The sequence below is a fragment of the Rousettus aegyptiacus genome, unplaced genomic scaffold (assembly GCF_014176215.1).
Source record: "Rousettus aegyptiacus isolate mRouAeg1 unplaced genomic scaffold, mRouAeg1.p scaffold_m13_p_5, whole genome shotgun sequence".
NCBI lineage: Eukaryota > Metazoa > Chordata > Mammalia > Chiroptera > Pteropodidae > Rousettus > Rousettus aegyptiacus.
This window is the reverse complement of record NW_023416308.1, coordinates 53,814,462-53,830,926: the sequence shown is the minus strand read 5'-3', so window position 1 is coordinate 53,830,926 and position 16,465 is coordinate 53,814,462. Positions and strand designations below refer to the sequence as shown.

Here is a 16,465-nt window from a genome sequence, read left to right as displayed (position 1 = left end):
AGCTTCATATAAAGTTAAAATATACATACCACACTAATAGGTATTTATGCCAGAGAAATGACATCACAGACCTAGACACAAATGTTCACAGTTTGTAGCAGTTTTACCTATAGTGGCCAAAAGCTAGAAATATCTAAAAGCTCATGGGCATTTCCATGGATAAACAAATTACAGAATCTGTATACAATGGGAAACGACTCAGCAATAAAAATGAATGAACCATGGATATATGCAACAACATGGATGAATCTGAAAAGCATATACTAAGTGAAAGAATCCAAATGCACAAAACTACATACTGCATCATTCTATTTATATGATATTCATGAAAGGGCAAAACTATAAAGACAGAAAACATCAGTGGGGTTGGAGGAGGGGACTAACTACTGAGAAGTTCCAGGAAGCATTTTCAGGTGATAAAATGTTCAGGATCTTGATTGTGGTGATGGCTACACAACTGCTTAGCTTTGTCAAAACTTAACCAGTACACCTAAAAATGGTGAATTTTACTATGTGCAAATTATAGATTGAAAAATCTCCCTAAAAAGTATTTCAGTGGCAAAAAGGAGGATTTTGAACTAGGGAGTTTTAGAGTAGCTGTAAAATCGTATTTGTCTTTCTGAGGTTTTATTATCACAGGTGTGTTCTTCAAAAAGTCTGACACTCCTGAGTAAAAATAAATCCTAAACATCCTAAACATATACAATTTATATAGGTATCTTTTACTAAAAAAATATATATATACATATATACTTAAAAAATAACTGTCAGCACTATCATTACCACATAATTCTTGAACATCCTTTATTATACATTGTTTTGATAAACTAAGCACAAATTACCTCTTTACAAGTGAAACACTCTGATCCCAGGTGAAAATAGCCCATAAAGTTTTAGATTGATGTTGCAGTATTGTTACTATAGTTGGCCTTCAGTATCATTGGGAGATTGGTTCCATGACCATTACAGATATCAAAATCCACAGATGCTCAAGCCCCTTTTATAAAATGGCACAATATTTGCATACAACCTATATTTACATATAGGCTACAGAAGGGTATGCCAACACATCACTTCATGTGGATTCGGCATAGTGCTCTGCTCATGGCAATTCAAGTTTTGCTTTTTGGAACTTTTTCTTGCTTTTTGTCCCAAATATTTTTGATTAATGGTTGGTTGAATCCTCAGATGTAAAAACTCACAGATAAAGAAGACTGACTGTATTTTAAGATCAGTTAATTCAAATCCAGTTCTCTAATTTATTAAGCTTTTCCAATTTATATTGTAAAAATTCCCACTTGATAGCAGTTCCCTATATACCATCCATTTTTTCTTCTTTTCTCTTGAGACCTCGTTAGTCTAAGGAACTACAACCAATCCTTCAAGACTGTTCAAGCAGCCCTCCTCCCTGAATGCTCTGCCACTCTGTCATATTGATTCACAGCCTCTCCCCAGAGCTCCAGGGCATCTAATCCATTTCCAGGACAGCACCCCTCTGACATTCGTCTCTTCTACTAAAATGACAACAGGTATTCTAGTTTATATATCTTTATTTGTCCGACTCTTAGCAAAGTGCCTAATACCTAAAAGGTGCTAAATATAAATCTGCTTTGAAAATAAGTCATTTTGAACATCAGTTGTCATTTCACTGTATGAGATTTCGCCTCTGAAATAGATTGACCTAAATGGGAGATAGCTCAAGGAGAGGTTTCAGAATGAAATGGCATTTGAAGGATAGCTGACTCAATCTTAACTTGATTTTGCTTCCCTACCATTGTTTCTTTTTCATAAAGGTATTGCGCCATCCCCAAAGACCTACCAATAGGGGGCTGCATCAGGAACATGCAGTGTTAGAGCTGCAAATGATTGTACAGATCCACTACTTATATATGAATCACATTTTGACTCTGTTCCACATGTTCATTTCTAGATCTGGGTTTGACACAGATCAGCAACCCAGAGAGGCTACATGTACCTAGGGGCCCTTGGGTGTAATTGTACCTTTCAGATTTACACATGCAGGCTGACTGCATTCTGATCCACATGACTTCCTTCTACCTGGGCCAGGTTTTATTATCTCCTATAGGCCAAGTGACCACTGTTTTCTGGGCCAGCTGACTGGCTCAGAAGCCTCAAGGAGCACAATCCTATTTACACTGGGCTCGGGTATCCATCTGGGTGAGGTGAACGTAGAAGAGGTATCACTCTCTCCCAATGCCAGGATGAGAAGGGCTAAAAGATTTCCTCTGGGTTAATTTAGATCTAATGACACTGCCCACGGTTAAATGCTGGGAAGGTCGGCAACCAAGAGGAATTCTGACTGGCTCACTAGTAAAGATTCCTGTACACACTTCTGGACATCCAGCTTACTTGTAGGGCTCTACATGCTTAATCCTTATTTTTAGATGAATGAATAAACCTACAATGTGCCAGGCCTGTTTCAGAAACCACATTTCCCCTATGATGTATTTGTGTGTGTATTTTTGATGTTTTCAATTGAGCTTTTCTGGTGTTTTATTATTTCAAGTAGTTACAGCTTGAATATTAACATGCTGAATTTCAGGTAGGTCCTGACCTCTCCTATCCTAGTATGATTTAGGCTTGTGTATGCCTCTGTTTTCTGTTCACATTCTCTGTCATGTTTCATAGAATGGTTCCTAATTGAGGCACCATCCGCTTTAATCAAAGCTAAGCTTTTCTAAGGCAGGGCAAAAAGAAAAAAGGAAGCTTTTCAATAACATTTTGTTTGAACCTGGGGAATAAAGACTAGGAACTGCTGACTCCATTCCCAACTGTGATGATCATCCAGCTCCCACATAGTGCCTAACGTTGCTCTGTCACATGGAAACAAATACCTTCAACCAGCATTCCAGCTAGAACCATGGGCCAATTCTTCCTGGATGATTCTCGTCCCTCTTGTTCTTTTTGGCCACAGAAAAGGCAAACTCCTCCATCTGTTCTTTCCAAGTCTGTCATCTGGCCTGACTCTGTGCATCCTTCCACCCTGACTCCATCTAATAAGAAAGATTCTTCTGCATTCAAACAAAGTATGAAAAACTGCATAATCAATGTTATCAACTTGATATGAAATGGCTCATTTATGTTTTGAATTAAATTATGTTTTTTTTAGATTGCAAAAATATCCAGGTAGCAGCTCAACACTGCAGAATATCTTAGAAATGTCTTACATTAATTGAATATGCTTATCCACCCACCTACATATTCAATTTACTACAGCACTAACCAGTAGGGCATTGACATACAAAAGGAATAGATTCTGGTACCACAAACATCCTCTAAATGGCTGTGATTAAAAAAAAAAAAAAGTAAAAAGTAAATTCAAACATACTTCCTGAGCACAAGGGGGCATGTTTGAAAATTCATATTAAAGGGCGGAAACAAAAATGTCTTCAATCAGATTAATCTCCATTATCCACAAAAGATTTACTAATGAATTTGCTGATCAGATATGCAGGCTTCTCTAGAGGTACAAATACAGAGGACCTGGCAGTGCGATTAATTTTATCTCTCACACATTCTTACAAAAGTTTGTGAACATCTATTATCCTTGAATTAAGCAACAAAACAAAAACCTTATAATTTCAAACCTCCATGTATTTGGGTTATATAAATACTTCATGAGGAGCTTCCCCTGAGATTTGGAAAACTAGGGCAGTTGCCCCAGGCTCCAAGCTTTGAAAATCACTAACAGACATCAATTCAACTATGTTGCTAAATATTACAGAATGAGAGTGGAGAGTGGAGGCCAGGCTGTTGGGGATAAGGAAGGTAGTTTTCTCCTAAAGCAAAAGATCTTGAAGTCTTTCTTCAAATACACTCAGGAAATAGACTCCAATATCACCACCATTAAGCAAAACAGGACATCTCTCAGCAAGTCATTTAACGATTCGCCTTCCCTTCTTTGCTGTTTTATATCTGTGTGCATGAGTGTGCATGTGTATGTGAGGGGTGGGGAAGATTTCTGCAATAATTGGATAGAGGATCCTGGGAACATTACTCACAGACCTCTCATCTTTAAAATTTAAGTGGATTTATTAAAAATTAAAAATTCAAAGGGCAGAGGAAGAGTAGAGTGGAAGGCCAATGAAGAGAGGGAGAGGAACACAGAAAAAAAGTAAGTAAGTTTAAAAAATATGGGTAACTTTTTCAGGGCTTTATGGTAAGTGGTAGAGACTGGATTTAGTGTCCAGGTAGCTGGGCTGCAAAGCCTTCACTGGGCTTCAAAGCCTTCAAAGCCTACTGCGTACGGGCCATGACTTTCTAATTTTTTAACATGAAGTCAGTGATGTAAGTACAAGTACATTAATAATATCCAAAATATACCCTTCATGATCGATTTCACTATGTTTATAAGACAGAAAATAGAATAGTGTGTGTGTCCTTTCACTGAGCCCAACCACTTCACAGATATCACCTAAAAGTGACCCTGTTGATGTGCTAGTTTTATTCATTAAATTACCATATGACAAATACCTTGACTGAGGTTATAAGGCAATCCAATGGAAGGGCTGATGAACATGCCATATAACTTATACTTCCAAGCATTCTTTAGACAGATGCTTAATGCACTACAGAAGCACATGGGAGCAATTATATAACTGTCCTTTCTGCAGAGCAGGTAGATGCATTCATAATACCCTCCTAGGCAGAAAAACAGAATCAGTTAGAATGTTCAAAATGTCAACACACTACATAGAAGAAACAGGCAAAGCGCTTTCTATAACTGGGGTTTTATTTCCCAGAATGTATTTTGGATTTCGATGAGTTTAGACTATTGTATTTATGAAGTAAAAATAGGGGGAAAAAAGAGGCAAAAGAGAAGTGAAATAGAGGAAGGGAAGGAAATAATAAAAGTGGACATCACTCTACATAGAGACATCACTCTGGATCAACAGCCATGTACTGGTCACACTGTATTTTTGCATTTAATCCTGTAAATTTTGCCTCTTTGAACACTGCATATTATGATTTTAACTTCAAACTGAGGCACTTTATAACTGTTCTCACTGCAAGTTAACAGAAACTAAGATTAATATAAAATACAATTACTGGGGCACTATTTCTAGAACTTAGATATTCATTTCTTTAACATATTCAACAGCTTTAAAAAACTATTGTTCTGACCTCATGCTTTACTAAAGGCTTACATTTTTTAGAAAGTTCTTAGCATTAAAAGAATTCTCATGGGACATGAAATTTTAAACTTAACATTTTTTCTTATAAAGAACTCATCTAAGGGCTACTGACAAAGAAATATAAATAAAATGAGCATAGAATACATAAAACTTCTTAAAATTGAATTGGCTTTTTAAAAATCTGTCAAAAATTAACTGGCAATGGAAACTTGCTCATTGCCACTTACCACTTAATTAAATTCAATATGGTAGGAACCATTCAAAATGCAACAGCTGAGTAAAGCCTAATGTTTCTGTAATTCTTTGTTCTGCCTTCTTTATTAGTGCTGTGGAGAACGACCCTCAAATCATTAGAAAACATAAAATCTTGACTCCTCTATACATTGTGCCTTGTATATTTGTTAAAACAAAATTTTGTTAAAGTGCTAGAGACATTTCATTCTGTCCTGAAGGCTCTACAGCAAATAGTTAATAAGTACTGAAGAGACAGAAAAAACAAATCACTTTGATCAATAAATAAAGTGTAGAAATGCAAATACCTGAACTGTTCTAAACATTCTAGATAAAATATCCGACTGGCTAACTAAAGTATTTGAATTTTTATTTTGAAAATCTGGTATCATACATACAAATTCTCACGACTTGACAAGATATAAAGCAGCATGGCCACTATGAATGGGGGAAACAACTGACTTTTGTAGAGGAATGCTGTACCTTCTTTATGTTCTAGAGCTTTTGATATACCTTGACAGGAATTATAACCATGATTTGTTAAAAACACCTAAAATCTTTCCCCAAGGGCTCTATAACAAAACCATAAAATAAACTTTTTAAATGGTGAAAAAACCCACAGTTGAATTGTATTGGATGGTATGTTTTGTTGTATATAGTTGTAGAGGTTGGAAAAGATCCGGTGTATCAAGGATAAACAGTGCTAACAATGTCTTTTAGGAATCAAAGCTGGGTCTAGTGTTATTACTGTAAAATCTGAAGAGTAAGCCCTCAGTAAAAGTATTAAGTAAGATGACACAAACACTGTCTAGTAGCTTTCAGACAAGTAAAAAGAAATATCCACTTGCATAGTAGGTTATAAACTCCTTGAACTCACATCCAGAGATAACACAGTAAAAAAAAGTGTTCGGATAAATTAATACCTGTTATATTCTTCAGTGTCTATAATGGAATCCTGAGGGTATCTGGAGCAGATTTTCGTGCATATCTCTGGAAGTGACATAAAATCTCTCATATCACTGTATAAAATGCTGGGCTCCATCAGCATCACTGATTAATCCCAGATAGTACTGACATAGTTCATATGATGAAATCACACTATCAAATCCCACTCACCCTTTGAGGATTAGTGTAACCGCAGAACCAACTCAGAATGGTCCTATCTTGTTTAAGGAAATACTGAGTAGCTTTTCAGAGACAACAGACCAAAAACGCAAGTCATGCAGCGGAAGCATGCACAGAGGAGGGAACTTTGACCTCCAGCTGCACCCGGAACCAAAGTCTTATCCACAACCCATGAAACCAAAGGACAAGGACATAACAGTCATTTTCAGAAGCAAGGGTCCAGGGGTTTGTTGTCAAGAAAGATATTGTGGTGATACCCCTTACCATAAATGGCCAAGCTCCTAGGTCCTCCAATTAAAACTTGCCCAACAGGCACTTACACATTCTTGTTCCCCCTGTACCTTAGAAACCCACATCAACCCTGGATCAAGGAGTTTGGACTTTTAAGCATTAGCTTCCTGTTCTCCTGGGTGGTGCCATTCATAATATAATTGCCACTCCTCTCCACTGCAATTCTCAGTGTTCAGTGTTTGGCTTTGCTAGAGCCAGGTGGACAAACTCTTCCTGTTCTAGAACATTAGCTTCCATATTCCCCTTTCTTGAAGTTTTGAAGTAAAAGTACTTCTGCCACCAAATCCCAGGAGAACTTGGTTGCACATTCCTAAGTACTTACTCTTGTACCCTAATACATATATTCTAAGTCATTCCACAGTTATTGAGAAGAAAATAAGGATCAAGCGTTGTACTAGGTGCTGGTAGGCAAGAATGAGTATAGTACACAGCTGGTATCTCATCTAAAGACTTAGAAAGATGTATGCTGAGTGTATATACGTATTGTAAATTAAATGAAATGTGTGCATTAGAGCCATGTCATCTGTCATGATTACACACACACATTCAAACATTTCTCTAGAGACAAAACATACCTTAAACTAAAGGAGATATTTCTGTATATGGACATTCTGGGGAGTGTAACAGATTTTCTTGGGGCAAGATCAAAAAAGACTTCATGGCGTTTCCAATTATGCGTTGAAATCTATTTCTTTTCCAATAATAGATATCAACTAAATGTTTCTTAATGGATCGAATAATTATTCTGACAATATAAAACAGCCAGTTGAAAAGTACACTGAGCAGTATTTCTTGTTTCATATATATTAAGAAAAAAAGCAAAGGTACTTCAAAATTAAAAATCTTTTTATTGGAAATCAACCAAATCACACAGGCATGCACGCACGCACATACACACAAACACGCACCCACAGGCATGCACCTTTAAATTCAAAGTATTATCAAATATACCATAAGATTTCTCGTTAGTAAAATCTAAGACTGGAAGAAACCACAGTCAGCAAGATGCACTGTCTACTTTAGCAAGCCAGTATAATTCTAAAGAATATTAGATTACAGGAGAAAACAGAAATTTTAAAAGATTTGAAGGATAAATGGCCTCTGCTCATGCCCATGGCCTAACTAGAACTAAATGAATTTCTACCCTTGAATTTCCTGCAGTTTCCTTTCTTTGATCAACTAAAAGATTTTGAATACATAGTGCAGTTCTGATCATCTGGTATCTGCAGCAATGGCAGATAAGGAAAATGTATTAAACCTGAGTTAATTAAAATGCTTTTGCTTTATTTCTTTGGTTGTTTCATGGGAATAATGCTAATAAGATTGCAGGGGAGAGAATTATATGTGTGAAACTGCCACAAAAAATTCAGTTAAATGAAAGAGAATCGCATGTTATCGCACACTTAAATGTTTACATATTAAAGAATAAGTTTCTTTTCCATGCGGTTATTTTTAACATAAGAGATCAGAAAGCAGCTAGTTGGATTGTATCTCTTCTCCATTTAGAAAACTGAAGCAATCACAATGATGATAACATTGCACTTTTTTTGATTATCTGGTTAAACCATACCCTCGTCCTATGTGGCAGAGATCAAAGTCTCTAAGAGAATACGTACAGAATCAGGAATTGAATCAAAGTCTTTCTGGATCCAGAGTTTTTATAATGAACCACCAAACTGCTTTGTTTCTGACTGTCTTCTATAGGCAGTGGACACATGCTTAACCCTAAATAAGGAGAACAATCAAATGCTAATAGTTATTTCCTTCTTTTTGCTGGGACTACTTTCCCTCTTGTAACTTTTGTAATTTGGGATTTAAAAAAGTCTCAAGATTTCACTGTGCACAGTCAAGCTTTGTTTCCAAAGTGGGGCTGGATCCACAGTACAGTAATACAATACAACAATGCAATAATAACATAAGCATCTGGGGATATTCATAGGGAAGGCATTAACTGTCCACAGATTATAACGTATTAAAGAGTGTGACCTTCAAAAATCTGTGTTTTTGTGCATATTCTAGCAATGACTAGAGGTAGATGGCAACTAATGCTCCATGGAAACCTCTGGGGTTCTGGGGAAAGACCAACCCTACCCATTTATACAAAGTCTTATTATTCCAAAAGCAGAAAAAGGTCAAGATCTGGGCCAAACCAAAATCTCACTCTTAAATTTAATATCGGTGGTAATCAGTAAATGGCTATCACAGCTATTACACAGTTTCCTCATTTTACATGCTATTAACTTGGGATTGACCAATACTGATTGATTCATTAAATGTATTGCTGGACAATAGAAAACACACATTTATATATTTGCGGATCTAGCGCTCTTTCAAATATTTGAATATAATGTGAAAATGACAGAAAAAAGCACAAAGAATTTATAAATACCCTTCATATTTGACATTTTATGACATTTGCTTTATCCTTCTCTCTCTTCCCTTTTTTCCTTATGTGTATTTGTGTATTTTTTCCTAAACTTTCAGAGTGCCCTGCAGATGTGATGGACCTCTACTTCTATTTCAATATATATTTTCTAAAAGCAAAGAATTCCCTTACATAATCATAGTACAATTGTTAAAATCAGGAAACTGACATTGATGTAATAGAGTTATCTAATCTACAGATGTGACAGACTATTCAATTTCTAAGTTTTCCCAGTAATGTCCTTAAGAACAAATGAAAGTCCAAGATCATGAGTCGCACTCAGTTGTCATGTCTCTTTGGCTCCTTTTAATTTGAAGTAATCTCTGAGTCTTTCTCTTTCATGACACTGATATCTTCGAAGAGCACAGGCCAATTATTTTGTGGAATAAGCATCAATTTAGGCTTGTCTGCTGTTTCTTCATGATTAGATTCAATCTGTGCACTTTTGGCAGGAATACCCCAGACGTACCATTGTGTCCTTTCCAATGTTGCATTTTCAGGAAGATAAGGCTGTCAATTAGACTCCAACTGGCAAAGTTATTTTTTATTATTCGGTTAAAGTGATCTTCACCACGTTTTTCCACTTTAAATTTATTTTATTATTTTGTGATTAATATACATCTTACTAAGATATTTTGAAGTATTCTGTTACTTCTTAAATTTTCACCCCTTTCTTTTAGCATCCATTTATGTTTCTTGCCTAAACCAATTATTACAATGGCTGACAAATAGTGGTTTTCTAATCCCATTACTCCTATATTTATCAGATGGCTTTCTACTGAAACAAGAGCTTCTCCAGATAGGCTTATGGAGTGTAACTTTATTTAATAATTATATCCTCCAATATCATAGTTTCGACATTCTTATTATCCCAGATTTGGCCAGTGAGAACCTTTTCATGTTGGGCCATGTGTCTTTTGTCATGCCCTTGTCATTCTTGGAACACTTCTTTATCTTTAGCACACAAGATTTTCCAGGCTAATCTTGCACTTTCCCTGCCCCAGCCCTGGAATCAGCCATTTCTCCAAAGGACCCTGGTCCTTTTAGCAGAGAATGGTATATAGAAACCAAGAATTAGGCACCAAGTGTGTTCATGCCTACTATAGTATCATGAATTCTAGGTCTTTTCATAAAACAGAGCTAGAGAACAAATGTATCAAGCTATCTACATCACAAGCCATTAGTCCACACTGATACCTTAACTACAAATACAAAACCACAGGGTTCATTCTGTCCTTTCTTCTTTCTATATTTGTAACTCCCTTCTCCAACAGTGAGAAACCTGGTTACCATTATCTACCATATATTTACTTATTTACTTATTTGCTCAGTCACAGCATGAATACAAAGTAGTTTCATAAGGTATATAAGAATACTTGGTTTTAAAAACCGTGTGGCAGATTGATTGGATTAATCTTATCCATACTTATAGTTAGTACACCCCGCACCCAGTGGTCCTTCCTTTGGCCAAAGGTCCAGTAGAAACCTGACATAGCAGAGGCATGAAAAATGCTCGCCCATCCTCATTTGGACTCCTGTTACCACAACATTCACAATGTCCTACTTCGCAGGAGGATGAGTTCAATAGTTCCAGCTGCGTGGATCCTAGACCAATCAGTCTCAGGTAATCCATCATTTGGCCACAGATGCCCACCTGAGCCCAACTGAGACAAGTCAATCAAACTCAGATCAGCAGAAGCACCCAGCTTACCTGTGATTTTGTGAGAAAAATAAATGGTTGTTTTAAGCCTTTAAATTTTAAGGTAGTTTGCTTTGTTGTCGCAATAGCAACTGATGCAAAGGCATTTTAAATGTTAGGGGCATTTTAAATGTTTCTTGGTGTAAAGGTCTTGAAAATGCTATGCTATTTCCAACAGAGCTTTTAAATTTTAAATGAAACTTGATAATGCGAATATAAATGTAAATATATAAGTAAGGAACCACAAATATACCTGTAAAGAAAAGCAAATACCAAGGCCGATTATGAAGTGTAGTAAAGGATCTGGTACAAATGACTAACCGAGGAAGAGTAGAATAAGTTGCAGTGTTTTCATAGGAATCAGTAGGAATTAACTAAAGTAACAGGCAACGATATGGTTGTATCTTAGTAAAATAAACTAATTGAAAAAAATAACTCCAAAAAGATCATTCACAGTGTGATACCTGTTTTATATAAGAAATAATTTTCAACAAGGTCACAAAAAGAGGACATAATACAATGATGAGCAGGAGGTTGAAGATGCTGATTTTCTTGGATTGGTTTAAATAGATGGATGAAGAAATTATAAAGTTAAATGTAGGTCATTGTAAATCTTTTAGCTCTCGTTTTTTTTTTTGTGTGGTGGATTCATAAATTCTTACTATATTATTTAAAAGTAAATACATAAATTTAAAGTAAACAACTAATTAAAAGCAACTAACTAAAAGTGCTCTGCTACCTAAGAGCACTTATTCCATATTGCATATCATGTACTGTGATATGCAACATATATTGGAAGCCCTCTAACTTTCTCTTAATGACCCAAGACCATCATTTTGTAATGTGATAACATGAAAACACTGCTTGTAAATATGGCTGAGATAAAAACTGTCACTGGTTACAGTAATCTGGTCTCTTAAAGAGTCCATACATCCTGGCCATTATCTTTATCACACACAAATAAGTTACATATGTTATTGATGAATCTGCAAACGTCATTGCTCTAACAAACAACTGGCTATATTTGGCTTTATAAGCAGAAGCCTTTAGCAAAATATATTGTCTATTTACCCTTACCATTAGAATTTTCAGCTTTAAGAAAAAAAATCATACTAAGTCTGAGGAACATGCTTTTCCTTTCTTCCCAGTTACTAACTAATATGAGACTGTGCTTATGTGGTAAATAATTCCAATACTTTAGAAACCTTGGTATATGCGTCCAAGCCAGGTTGTCTACCACATGCCCCTTTCCGTTGTGCTGCCGTTAAACCTGTATGTGTCTCTGCCACACTCACTGTGATTGTCTTTTGTCTTTCTCTTCTCCTAGACTAGCTCCATGAAGATTTCTCAATGCCTCATCTATCTTTATATCAGTAGCATTTAACACCTAGATTATTGCAAAGGCCTCTTAATGGGACTTCCTCCTAATAGCTCTGTGCTCTCTGTATCCACCATTAAAACTATTCTCAGACTTACTATTTCATTATTATTATTTTATGATGATGACAATGATGGTGATGATGATAAGTATGATCACATCATTCTCCAGCTTAAAACCTTCAAATACATCCTATCAGAGGATAGAATACTATTTCTCCAGCTTCTTACAGAAACAAGTTTTAGGGGTCTACAAGTTCTCTTTGAGAATTTTTGAATTTCATGTTTTCATTTCGGATTCATCTTTGAAAAAAATGTAAATTTATTTTGAATTATATATGTATCATTTTTTCCTAACCTTGAATCATACTACAACCTCCAAAGAGGATTTGAAAAAATATCAGTCCAAGGAGGTCCACACTCAGATATTTCGATGTATTTGTTCTAAAAGGCTTAACATATCTCACTTAGGAATTTGGACAATATTCTCTAAGTAACTGGCTGTTGTAGAGGAATTTTTTTCAAAGAAATGGCAAGACAGAAGTAGATTTACATTTGAAAAAGCATTCCTAACAGCTCTAGATCACCTGGAGACAAGCCTAGAGGCAGGAGGGCCAAGAAGGTACTAAGGACAACCAGATGAGAGGTAAGGAGAGCTGTATTTAAAGCAGTCAAAGTGGGCATAGAGAGTAAATTAAGAGAGACATGTGAAGGAGTTAAGAAAATAGAGTTAGAAGGACTCTGTTTTAGGCAACTGGTGGTATCATATCACCCTGAAAGAGAACAGCAGAATAAGTAGGGATTTGGAGAGACATAGGTGAGAAATAATAAGTTCAATGGTCAATACAGGGATTTTGACATGCACGTGGGACACTCAGTAAAGAAGTCCAGAGAGATTAGAATTAAAAAAATATGGAGAAATAAACCTTTACTTGCAGTGTTCATGATTGTACAAACTATTGTAATTTTTTCCTTCTCTATAATTGATCTAGATTTTCTCATGATTCCCTCATCCTAAAGGATAGCAGAGAAAAAAATTCTCTTGTTAGTTAAATATATTTTGGTGCTTGCGGTGAGATCATTTTTTTGTTCTAATCAACCTATTACAGGCAAATATTCATTTAATTCAAAGTTCAGATTCTCTAACAATGTTCTTCATGGGATTTTTAGAAAAAAAATTTCTCTCTTCTTCAAAATAGCATCTGGATAAAGGGGAAAGCTTATGGGTCTTGGGAGCCAGGCTCGGGGCTGATCCATGCTGCCTTAATGGTTTTTGCAGAGATGCCCCTTTGTTCCTCTTATTTCTAAGCCCTGGTCACTGGGCATATGCTGTTGACGTCCTTAGCCCTCTCTGTCCTGTTTACATAGGTTTGTACCTGCTGCTGTGGACTTTGGACCTTATTGTCTTTGAGACGCTAAGCCTCAGTGTCCTCCTCTTCTGACCTCAGGTCTGCACTAGTTGGCTGGTACACTCAGCAGGTCCTTATGTTTATGGCCAGGAGGATGAGTTGGCCTCTGTGTAATGGGGAACTTCTACATCAAGTGCACAACACATGTGCACCATCTAAACCAGCAGCATTGACTCAAGCTAGTTATATGGACATCTTCTTCCATTAGTGCTTCACTATTTCTTTGAGACCTGTTGGACAGTGTCTCTGTAAAAGGCTGACACACCCACCAACGCTGTGCCCCAGGATACCAGCCACAGAGTACCAAGTTTTCAGATTCCTCCTTTTCTATGTAGGCTGTCTAATCTGATGGTTTTCCCTACCTCCTCTTTCTTACTTGCTCCCTTACCTCATCACTTTCTTTTACTTTTCCTTTATGTCTTACAAGAGCTCCCCCATATTTGCCTCTTTCCCAAGGCAGTGCGTTCCCTCCCCTATCCCTGTGGCCATATTGTATATGAAGTACAGGCAGAGAACCAAACTTACCTATTGAGATAGCATAGGACATATTTCGAAATTTAAAAATATCCTTATCATCCTCACAACAACTTTTAAGTAAGTATTTTAAAGCTTATTTTATAGATGAAGAGAGACTCAATGTGAGTAAGGCACTCTTTACTTATAAAAATCAGGTTTCAAAAACGAAACTAGGTATAGTAGATTTCAAAGGTGATTTATTTCCACAACCTATGTTGTGTTTGGTTAACCACAGAGGTAGGATATGGCTGGCTGTGCTGCTCTAGCTCCACTACTTAACCACACACACAAAAAAAGCATCACAACTTCAGAAGGATTTGGTCATAGCACTCGCCTCCATCACTCTTACACATACCCATTTGTTGCCCACACACAGTAAAGATGCTCAATGCCTTTGTGGCCCTAGCATTTTAGTGAACACTTGCTCTTTTTGGACTATATTCTCTATTTTGAAAGCATGTATTTCTCACTTTTTTTCCTTCTGGGTAATTTGTTAGGTATTCTGTGTGGTTTAGGTCCTCTATCTGAAAGTCCAATAAAACAAAAATATTACTTCAGTTTAAAAAGTTGATTATATTTTGATTTAAAAAAATGCCCTTTAAAACAAGTGATTATTCTCATAGTCTAAAGTATTTAATGTTTAGGCAGCCAGCTGTTTACCAACGAGGGCAGAAATATTGTGAAAAGTCATTTATTCACTTTATATACATTATTATGTTTCCCCCAAAATGTAAGATTTAACATTACCAAGCTTACTTGTACTTTGAGAAATCTTTCACTTAGCAATTTGGCAGATTATGAAATGTTTTTTCATGTGATGTTTCACAAGTTCTAATTTGACTATTGCTTAAAAACAAGTGGTTAAATTGTTATTTTCACATTAGTAGACAGCATAATTTAATTTTTCTCAATTATAACGATATCAACCATAGATCTGAAAATCTGAAAAAAAAACTCATTCAATGAATTCAAACCACTGTAGATGCATTAATTGAATAAATCATGCTCAACTACCCAGGCAAGTATAATAAGCTGTCTTAGTATCTTCCATCTTTAATCACCTTAGCACAATGTGTAGGTGGTAGCATTTACTCAAGAAAGATCTATGAAATTGCAATAATCCTATTTGTCACCTTACTCTTCTTCTAAAATAATTAGGTTGGTACCCTGGATTCTTGAACTGATATGCTAATTCCAGCTTGAGGGACGCTTTCTATTTCTATCAATGATTCCTGTCTGAATGCTCTTTCCAATTTTCCCAACACATGATAGAGTGATTGTAATCTAAAAAATGAATCTTTGCATAAATACCTACATATTACCACATGCATTAATGAAATATTAATGGCAAGAATATAAAGAAGGCTGAAAACATGATTTATGGCATACATGCATAGTATAAACTCACATTTCTGAACAGAGCAATATGCCTCTACAAATGTATATATTTGTACATGCTCTGAAGTATATGTCATATTCTTTGAATGAAAAGATAATGGTGCTGACAATATTACTGCCTATGCACACAAGGTGGCTCAAAAGCCTGATGAGTTCCTCTTCATTTTTCCCACTAATCCACAATAACTGGGGTTAAACAAAGTAAAAAGAGGATAGATGCTGTGAGTCATCTACTGAGAAAAGAGGGTACTTTTTATGTCTATATCATTAAAATCCACCTTTAGCACTGCTCTGGCCTAAAGGCAGAATTTCCAAAGACTGCAATTCATTACCTCTGTGGTCTTTAACCACTATAGCCGTTTGATTACTCCAATAAGAGATTAAGTTATGACAGATGTGCTTATCAACAGTAAATAAATAATGCTTAAGTTGAAAAATGTCCCCTCAAGTGATGTCAACCATCACCAGACTTGAACTACAGGCCAGAAATTCAAGTACTTTAAAATCATACATGGCATTCAGTAATTCAATTATTATATACAATTCCTTTAATTCATTTATTCATTGAACAAATATTTATAGACATCTGCTCTACTTGAGCATTGCATTATATGTCAGGAATATAATATTGAATTAAGCACTGTGGTTGTCCAAAAGAAGCTAATAGACTAGTGAGTTCCAAAAATTGAAGCAAGTTCTATGCCAAAAAGGGCCAACTGTGTCCTAAATTATTCACCTTAAATAGGAGGGAAGGAAGGAAGGAAGGAAGGAAGGAAGGAAGGAAGGAAGGAAGGAAGGAAGGAAGGAAGGAAGGAAGGAAAGAAGGAAAAAAGAGAGA

The 16,465-nt window shown here is 36.1% G+C and overlaps 1 protein-coding gene across 3 annotated transcripts in view; it reads right to left on the bottom strand.

Annotated features, from left to right (window-relative positions):
• Positions 1 to 16,465, bottom strand: part of PDGFD (platelet derived growth factor D) — a 216,348-nt gene that overhangs the window by 125,576 nt on the left and 74,307 nt on the right. Inside the window, exon 1 of one of the 3 annotated variants that reach the window (XM_036220235.1) lies at positions 4,495 to 9,179. The exons of the other annotated variants lie outside the window; for them this stretch is intronic. Coding sequence (XP_036076128.1) covers positions 4,495 to 4,603 — 109 coding nt within the window. The 5' untranslated portion in view covers positions 4,604 to 9,179. Of the gene's footprint in view, positions 1 to 4,494; positions 9,180 to 16,465 lie in introns of those variants that run through there. 3 annotated transcript variants of the gene reach the window in all.